The 10,499-nt window shown below is 38.7% G+C and overlaps 1 protein-coding gene across 1 annotated transcript in view; it reads right to left on the reverse strand.

The window, feature by feature from the left end:
- ush2a (Usher syndrome 2A (autosomal recessive, mild)) overlaps window positions 1–10,499 on the reverse strand; it is a 197,984-nt gene that overhangs the window by 95,069 nt on the left and 92,416 nt on the right. Inside the window, 4 exon segments of the mRNA XM_035652071.1 lie at window positions 1,897–2,044; window positions 3,173–3,330; window positions 6,417–6,564; window positions 6,650–6,812. Of these exon segments, the coding sequence (XP_035507964.1) occupies window positions 1,897–2,044; window positions 3,173–3,330; window positions 6,417–6,564; window positions 6,650–6,812 (617 nt within the window).

Consider the following 10,499-nt stretch of genomic DNA (forward strand, 5'->3'; position numbering starts at 1 on the left):
GAGAGAGAGAGAGTGAGAGAGTAAGAGAAAGAGAGCGGACCAGAAAAAGAGTCTTAGTTAAAGGATGTGTCCATTCTGCTCCCTTTTCTCTACTTGTCTCTACTTAGTCTCATCTATTGTTTTGTTGGTCTTCATATCTTTGTTTTTGACCTGCTATCTTTTCTAATACATTTATGGAAATATGAGTTCCCCATCTCTTCTTTCTCTGTATACTATTGTTTACCACTACTTGTCTTTTTTATTCCTTCCATCTTCATACTACTGTTTTGCACTACTACTCCTCTCCTATCTCAAGTCACTTGCAATTTTAAAAAAAATCTTGTCTTTTCTACACCCCTCTGGTTTGATTACTCCTTTCACCTTCTCATTTCATGCCTTACTTCAGTCCAAGTTGCCCTTGTTGGTGAGTTGGCAGAGTGTGTCTATTAGTCTTTAAAAAAGCCACTTGACTTAATAATATTAATTGTGTTTACTGGAAAGCAGCACTGCCTAGTGTATGTATGTATGTATGTAATATGCCCGGGAACTATGCATATAATTGAAAACATACTTAAAAAAACATACTATATCATAAACATAAACACTTTTCTGTCAGACAAAATGTGCTGTCAATAGTCCTTGATGATGATGAAAACAGTGTATCCTGCTGTGGATCCTCTCCAACCTCTCTGTTTTGTTGTGGGGACAGAATTTTTTTTGTACAGTACAGGAATTAGGAGTTGCATGAATTAGAATCCAGCCAGGAAAACAAAAATCAAGTACAATATATCTCTATTTCTTTTTTTTATTATTTGAACAAACACCATTTCACAAATAGTGTTGGCAAGTGTATTTTAGATGTTTCAATTTGAAAAGAGTCTATTGTCTATCATTTCTAGCCTGAAGTGGGAAGCTCTGCATAGAAAAAAATATGATTTATATGATTAACTGAACAGCAATGTGTATAATGTAAAACTAGATTTATAGTGAAGCCTTACAGAAAATGCAGCCAAGGTTTAGTGGCAAATGAGGGTGTCTTTCGGGCACAATCTACGTTTTGTGCCTAGTGAGCAAATGTGTCAGAACTGCAGTCAAATTTGCAGAATATGTGAAACTGTGTATTACCTGTGCATCTGTAAAAGAATATTTAACTTCTTATTTTTATGCATATGTGGTGCCGTGGGTGTGTGCTTAGGTTTAATGTAGGGCTGTTCCCTAATAGTCTCCTAAACAGTCAACAAGAAGAGTCTTGAAGAGTTAAGCTACTTTTCATTAGTTGGATAGTTGCAGAAAGCCTTGTCACAAGGATGAAAGTATCAGGGGACTGTTAGCTGACTGTATCCGTACTGCAAGCTCAAAGTATTAGTAGAGGCTTGTTTGCTGGGAGTAGGAGGTTTTCAGACCCTCGGATAGAGGGGTCGCAATGAGCACCATAGTCAGAGTGGGCAAGAAGGCAAAGGAGCTTAGCAGCCTCCCAGTGACCATGGCCGGGACCGAACACAGCCTCCGGAACCACCAGTTGATTTACAGCAGCTCCAACCAGGACTAAGTCCAGGGACGACAAGGCACGGCGGGTTCAGGCAGGGATAGCGAGTCGTATCAAAAAGTATGTGAGTATTTTTCTTTTGCGAAGTTGGAAGTTATGTATTCCGTGTTTTAAACAATGAGACTTGTATGATGTTATACTGTGATGAAAGTTAACTAAATGTTCAGCCTCCTTGCTGGTTGTTCTGATACGTTCAGATTCATTACTGCTTTTTCCGTTATCATTTAACAGGTGGGCTGTTAAAATATATATATTTAAATAATGAAATCAAACGTTTGGTGACTTGTCAACTCAAGGCTTGATTGTCTACTAAGAAAAACTTCAGTCGGGGTCATCTCTAGTTTAATGTTTATATGGTCTCTATATGTTACCTTTGCCTTTGTAGTACACTGTGTAGCTGAGGTTCCCATTTGGCCTAGGTGGGGCTGTCCAGCGGGCTCGGATTGATCGAGCGCTCTGATTGGTTAGTTCCAGCAGTATAGGGCCCTCTGGGGCCATCTCTGATGTACGCATCTCCACCTGATTTAAAAAGAGAAAAAGAAAATACACACTTGCATACTTATGTTGAAATGCACAGATACACACAGACAGACACAGGCACTGTAGCACGTGCACGTACAAACCACGCACAGTATTTTACTCTTTTTACTGTAATTCTACTCTCTCATAAAAAACATAATAAAATCTGACCCATAATTTTATAATCATGGCTACCAGTTTTCTATCTTCTTTCTTTTATCTCCTTGCTCTCTCTTTCTCTCTCCTGCCACATTCCCCTCATCTTTTCTCTCAATTCAATCTTCTCCTTCTCTTTCCACTATCACCACGCTCTCTTCTTCAGTCTCATTTCCTCCTGTCTCATTCTCCTGTTACTTTCTCCTCTGCTGCTGTTCACATCCTCACTTTCAACCTCATCTCTCACTTTCCTCTGACCATTTACTCTATACCCAGCATTTCACTCTTTTATCCCTAAACTCCCTCCTTCCCCGACTCCTTTCTTCTCCTTTTCCCGTCCATCCTGTCATCTCCTCCTCTTCCCCCCTTCATCCTGTCCTTACCCCTCCCCTTCCCACTTTCCTCTCCTCCTGTTCCGCTGTGTCAGCTGTTCTCCTGGTGTTTGACTAAACATGGCGTCCGTATTGGAAAAATGCCCCAAAATATGGCCTGTCGTCAGAGACATCGTTGAGCGTGGAGTGGCATTTCCTACCAAATGTCACTGTCGCCACGCCAACCTAGGTTATTGAGCTGAGAGAATCGATCACCTTTATGACGCCCAGTGACACACACGCACACAACCCACATCAATTTGCAAATGTCTGAGTAGGCATGTTTTTGTGTGTTGGTTAGTTACAACAATAATCTGCATTATAAATAGTCAGTTTTGCTGTTTTGTTTCACCAACTAATATGATATAATTCATCCAATAGAGAATTTTATGAAGATTTATAGATCTAAGTGCCTGAGAAGTAAGCTCAGAAGTACAGAAAAAAGAAGAGTTCTTACAGAAATTTCAAGGATTTTCAAGGACTACTATTTCCAACACTGCAACACCACAACAAGGACTTGTATGCCTAGCTTCAAAGATCTCACAAAGGATCTTGCAGTTACTTGTATTAATTAATAAATGAATCAGTGACATTTACTGACCATTGGTCCCTTGCCACAGCCCCGTGCTGTGCAGGCCTGCAGCCTGAGTATGTGTCGGCTCCATGGAGAGAGTCCCTCCACCACAAAGAACCTCTGAGAGTAACTGGAGTTTAAAATGAGAACTCCATCCAGCCAGAGACCATAGCTGGTTATGATTCCTGTCAAAAGAACATATCAGATTATGACCTGTATGAGATAAACAGAACAGAACAAAAATAAAAATGACAAACTACTGTCTGACATCTTAGCCAGGCCAATAAAGTTTACATGAGTAGTTCTGTACAGCACATAATTAGTTTTGTATGTTAACAATGTGTTGCTTTCATTCTCTGCCCTGGACTCCCTCTTTCACTACTACATTCAAAACACATAACCTTGACTCAAATGTCTAACTATGTAAACTTATTATTATCTATATATTTTAAGATGATGTCCACACTTTTGATACATTTTTTTAAATCCATTCATTTAAACATGGTGTGACAGTATGACAACACATATCTTTTGCATCGTTACTTCAAAGTGTGTTACACATTGTTTTGGGAATAAGTTTCAGAATTTGTTTTATAAGATGTCCACATAGATTTTTTTCTGATGCTTTTCGGGCACTGTTGGCATTGGTCACTCATACACTGCACAACTTTGTTCAGACTATGAGGAATTCTAATCACAAAGTGAGCTTTGCTATGTTGGGATGCAGTCTGGGTCATTGGATTACAATGCAAATGAAAACTGACTTAGGGGCTCCAGACCTGCCAGTCAGTGTGTCCTAGTGTGATACAATGATGAAAACAGCACTGAAACGACAAATGTAACCATAGGCGTTACGAGGATAAAGGCCCTCAGAAGGACAGTAGTACTAGAGCGAACACGCACGCACGCACACACACACACACAAAAACGTGGGTGCAAATAGGTGCGCACACACAAACTCATACACATGTCCATACACACACACACACACATACACACACAGGGACAATTACATTACATTACATCCACCTAATAAAAAAATGAAACAGTACGGTGCCAAATGTGCTTTTCCTTAATAAAAATGCATACAGGGGCTCAAAAGATCAGTGCTAAGAACTAAGAGTCTATTCTGCTTTAATCATGTGTGGGTTTTATTATTGCTCAATACAGATATACACACCTATCAGGGAAATGAAGACACAAAAACCCCACGGACGCCAACTACATCTGGGAAGCTCTTAATGTGGCCAATCACATGCATGTGAGAGTGTGTGTGTGTGTCTATGAGTGTGGACATCTCTCTGTGCTTGTGTGTATGAATAAGCCCATATCAGTATAGGTTGTAATAAAGACAGGTTGGGAAATGAAGCAGCGAATGCATAACAGGCTTATTTCCCCTCTTTGTCTGCGTGTTGCCCCGACCTAATCCCCGAGAGGATTATCCCCCACAAATCCCTGCGGAATTGGGGAGAAGGGGAGGAGAGAGAGACACAGAATCTCACTCCTCTGGAACCCATCACCATCATCATCGTCATTGTTGCCGTCCATTTATGAAAAAAAGAGTAAATGGGGAAAAAAAGGCACTGAGCTCTTCTCCCCTTTTAAGCAAAAATTAAAGCTTTATAAGCATGAGATAATCGGGTAATCATGATTAAGTGTCTCCTTGTTATGAATTTCTGTCATCAGATGAGAAAAGCTTTAAGTAATTTATCCAGGCTAATATGCACACACATCACAGGGTTTATGGTGCGAAATGCACTCATGTGGCATTAAGCGTAAAACACACATGATTCACATTACACACACACGCATTATGGAATTGCACATACTTTAACGAGCATGGCAGTAACATTTGATAATATGTGGCAGTGCGTTGTATGTTAGAGACTGTGAAATGGGGTGGGAAATCCTCAGATAGTTAATATTACTCTATTCATCTGGTTTCATAAGATGTGCTTTTGGTTAATATAGTCTTGATAATTTATGTTAGTGTTTGATTTGTAAGAAAATAACATATTTTCACTATACTATGTGGTAGATTATGTTACTTGAAACTATTTTTACTTATTTGACGGCGTACCTAGATGAAATATGTTCCTTTAAGACACAAGAAAATCGGATTGCTTGATGTATGTGCTATGTGATGACCCTTTATACAGAGTATAAGATTTCATTGCCTTTTTTGGAGTTTTTGGAGTTTTTGAGGCATTTTTGTGGCTTTATTACAAGCAGTGGGGTGATGACAAGAAATCCTAATCCTTACCTGGCCGGTGGTGTTACAGTTCACGGTCGATGGGAACTATGGGGGTGCCCAATAAGTTTCATTACCTTTTGAAGGTGTTTTTAAAAATATGTACTTTGTCCTTACATTTCATAAAGATTTTTTATGAGTTTTTTTAGAGTAAGCAGTACTGTTTTAGACTATTTGCAATATTGAATAGTTTTGTTAGTATATTATGTAGCTAAAAAAAATTGTTCATGCACTCTAATTCCAAAACTTTATGCAGGAAGGTCTTCTGTCAAAACCTTTGAATCTCTTTATTCAAAAACATCTGCCCACAGAAAATAGTAATAATAACTTTTTTTTATCCAGATCCATCCAATATATTCGAAATACATCTTGGTCCAGTAAATTAGATGGAGGTAAGAATAATAGAGAACACCTAGAGAGAGAAAGGTAGTCACTGTGAGTCTATGTGCTTCCAGCCTGCAGTTCTCTATTCAGTCAAAAGGGAGCACTTTTCATCCACTTAAAGGAGCTTGGTGAAGCACTGCCCTCTCACTCCCGGTCTCCGTTAGTCTCTGTCTCAAATTGTATGTTCTCTCCCCCGTCTTTGTCTCTTTCCCCTTTGGTTTCTCTTCCTGTTTTGCTTTTCTCCAACTGTTTTAGCTCTATCTCTTGCATACTCATCTGATTCCCTGTGCAACGGTATAGGTCTTCATGGTCCTTGGTGATAGACTGGGTTATGGTAAATACTGACACCTTGTATTCAATTCCACAGTCCAACTAATGTCACATGTTGTTATCATCATGATTCTTGTTAATATTTCTCCTTTTATACATGTTTTATCTCACTAGTTTCCAATCACTGTTTCCATTAAAACATATTTTAAAAATATTGTCACGTGGATGATTGAAGGCTTGTGTGTGTTTGCGTTTATTTAGTTCAAATTTGACCTTATTCTAAATGTCACTGTTGATAAATGTTTATGTGTGTTTGAATATTTTCAATCTCTCTGTATGTGCCAGGTTGAGCGTGTCTCCTCTCACCATTCGGAGTGTCAAGAGGTGTCCAGCTGACGTTGAGTGCATGCGGGGACAAAGGGGTGACCAGCGGTGCAGGGACATTCTCTGGGGTGCTCTCCTCAGTCTGAGCCTGGCTGGGAGGGCTTAAGGTACACCCACCTCCTGTGCAGGCCTGACATAACCACACACACCAACTCATTAATGTATGGATGAATGTGACGATGCAAATCAAAAAGATGAAAGAGTAGGGGACTCACAGCGACTGTGATGGTGTAAGCTGTTCCAGGGGTTAGGTTGCGGAGTGTGTGGTCTTCAAAAAGTTCTGAGCTGTTATAGGCCAGCACGGGCTCTGCGCCGTCATGTGACAGGAAGATGGAATAGAATTCCAAAGCACCGTTGACTTGAGAGGGACGTGACCACCTGTGAGGGAGAGAACAATCAAAACACGTTTACTATGGTACTATACTGTAAGTTCAGATTTCAGGTACCAGAACACTTCTTTAATGTCCTATTTTCTCATACCTTTTTGTCCTTTACTGGATTTCAGAGGATTTTACTTATTATTCAGCTATATTTATATATTCATCAAAGAGTGGTATTGTCAATTGAATTTGCAGATTCAACATTTTCAAATTTAAACTAGGAATTTAAAGAGGAAGCCTCTTTACCATGAAACTCTATTGAAGTTATTACATTGGCGTTACACTGCACAGGTATTTATTGTGCAACAGCACCATTAAGAATCTTAACATAAGATTGTGAGAGAGTATCTGTGGGCTTCCCTGGCAGTGCTTTTGTTCTATGACTGCACCAGAGTGCTGTGTTTGTGTATCTGTGTGTGTGAGTGCACATGTGTGTGTCTTTCTCATTGTGTCTCCAACTGCAAGTAGATTGAAACACAATGCTGAGAGCTGAGGTTTCTTACACACACAGTTTCCTTTGTATGGCAGAGGTGTCTCCTTTTCTATATTTAGAACAGAAAGGTCATCCCCAACAGAGAGAGAGAAGGAGAGGATAAGAGTAAGTATTTATAAATAGAAACATGATAGATAGATAGATAACTAGAGTGAGTGCTGTATAGGATGTGACTTCCAGTAGCCAAGTAAGCCCGTAGAAATCCCCGAGTTAGCACTGTTTAGATTTAGAATGAGATGTAAGATTGTTCATTAGATTGTAGATAGATTGCAGTCAGTTGATTATCCATTACAAAATGTGAAAGAGAGGGCACTATGGGCCTAATGTCAGCTACACAAATTATATTGTAAATAACCTAAATAATTAATTAATGCTAAATTATTGTTGTAGTTTTGTTTTTACTATGTATTTTAATAAGTGATTTGTAATTAATTGAATGCGACTTCATGGTCTTTTTAAATGCAACGTACTTTGTGCCTGTTGAAGCTTCAACTTTTTATAATAATATGTTTATTATTATTAGCTATGAAAAAGTTGGGCAGTTGTTGAAAAAGCTGAGGTAAATGTTCCTAAAATACAGTGCTGTAGAAATATTGTTTTGAAACAGGGATGTGTGTTTTATAAATGACGGCCCACTCCACAATCCATCACTTCCTAAAAAATCCAAAGTATCTGATAATATTATGAGAATAAAACAGAAAGTAAACAATTACTAAATAAAAGAGCACTAAAACGTGTTTTATAAATAGTTCTGCCATTCGTACAAATCCCTGAGAGTAACCAAGCCCTCCTGGCATGGTAGCAGAGGGAGGCCATTTTAAAAAGTGATGGATTCCTTTCTTGGTTCCTCCCATTAAAAGCCAGTTTTTGAATGACTGATGAGTGTGTGTTAGCACACAATTAGCCACTGTGGCTAATCTATCACATTTATTATAAGATTTATATGCTGTCGATTGGCAGTGTGATGTATGTCCACTTTTGAAAAACTAAATCAAAGGGGAGTTGTAATAATCTGTATCATAATTCACTGCGGTAATGGTTTTAGAAAACCATTGGTTTTAAAAGTGTGTTATGAAATTAGTGTGAAACAGATGGGTGCTTTCTTAGCACCTTAAATTGAAAACCATGCACTACAGATGCATTAGGTTCAAATTCTGCATCACAGTCTAATAAGTGTCAACCTTGGTCCTGCACCTTCCCTCTCTCCCATCTTCCCTCCGGTTGTCTACATTGCACACTCAACAAAACAGCATTGGTGCCATCAAATAATTAGTAACAACACATACAAGTATTGTAAATAAAAAAATAAAAAATGAGAAAAAAAACTCAGATAGGATTGTTTTAGTTAAATGTCATGTGTCCCATCAGGTCTTCTATGTATTTGTAATTGTGTACATGTCTGATAGTGTGAGTATTTTTGCAGCTGTGTTTGCTTGTGTGTGTGTGTTTGTGTCAGGTAGTGTTAGGTGAGGTCAGGGAATAGATCTGCTGATATTGTTTTGTTGGCATCCTGCAGCCTCCCTCAACCTTTCTCACAGTCTCTCACCCTCACCCTGTCTCTCTCTCTCACACACACACGCGCACTCACACATACAACCTTGCGTGCACACACACACTATTTTGCTTTCTTTTTAAACCCCTTCCCTCTGTTCTTTCCTTAAAAACATTTTTTCCGCCCCTCTTTTATCCTTCTTTCTTCACATTTTTCCACAGCTTTTCCTCTTTCTTTCTCAGCCTTTCTCACAGACACAATAGAGATATTGACCAAGTATGATCTCTCAACCTCTGCCTATTACCGATGTGCTAACAAGGCAATACGCAGCCTTCCCACACCTAGTGAATATATAGGTGAAAAACATTTTAAAGACTCAGGGTTTGATACATATCCCTGTTCTGCCGACAGCAGTACTCTCATGGATGATGTATTACACCCAGCAATTTTTGTTTCATGTTGTCAACTGTCTACAGACTACAGATAAAAAACTTGAGCTTGTCTACTTTGTATTGAATTACAGGCCTCATTCATAAATTAAATGATGAAATGATTTGTCAATATGTTTTTATTTTCAAATATTCTGGGTAAGAAGAACATTTACATGTGGTCAGAAACACTGATAAACTGATATAATAAATCCAAAATATGTTTTGTGGCTCCATGGAAACACAACTGACTCTTGGTAAATACAAAATATAACCTATTCCAATAAAGTTACTATTTAAAAAAAACTTTTTCCTACTGTTCCAATTTCCTCCATTGACAGCTTGCATCCCTTTAACACATATTCCATTTTGGATCGATCCTGATGTCAGATAAACATAAATAAATCAGTGGCCTGTGCACGTTTTGTGAATCACACATGGGGTTATTTTCAATTTTCTCTTTTGAAATTATTCTGAACAAATTTAAGAGGAGGAAAAGTCCTTGAGGCACAATGAGTCAGTGCCTCTTTTTATCACTAAATCACTCCTACAGTACATTCAGGTAGATATGCTTGTGTGTATGTGTAAATGTGCACTGCTTATCCAAGACAATCAAAGCATTACCCAGATCATCCCATCTTAACCATAACCTCACCATTTTTCTCTCACTGTGTGCTTTTTTATCACTCTTTCTTGATCCTCTTACCTACCTCATCTATTGTTTAAGAGTGTGTGGACATGCCTGTTGGTGTGTGTGTGTGCGCGTGCACGTATGAGTGGCACTGTGCCCTCCTGTGGTGAGTCCCACTGTAAGTGACAGTCAGGACACTAATGGCTTTCACACAGATTGACTCTTATGTACAAACACACACACACACAAACCAGGAATATTTGCAAAGATCTATCTTCCTCTGTCCCCTCCCTCTAGAGGTGAAAGGTCAAGTGCAGAAGAATATTCTGCATGGTAAACACAACTGCAGAAGGTCACTGGCTCTCACTTGCTCCCTTCCTCTCTCTCTGTATTTTACACAAACACAACATAAGAAATACATATGAAAAGCTATAATATACACTGAATTACTTTTATTGTTACCCTGTCCTTTTCAGTGATGCTAAAACAGTGAATACTCACTTGCATTTGTGAGTTAATGCTTTGTTAAAATCAGAATCGGAATCGGAAATACCTTATTGAAATTTGTTTGTTAAACTTGCTGAGGGTGCTCACACGGTGTTAAAGAGTAGAAATACTATTAAAACAACAACAACAACAAC

The sequence above is a fragment of the Morone saxatilis genome, unplaced genomic scaffold, assembly GCF_004916995.1.
Source record: "Morone saxatilis isolate NCDOM2014 unplaced genomic scaffold, NCSU_SB_2.0 Contig11, whole genome shotgun sequence".
In the NCBI taxonomy this organism is placed as follows: domain Eukaryota; kingdom Metazoa; phylum Chordata; class Actinopteri; family Moronidae; genus Morone; species Morone saxatilis.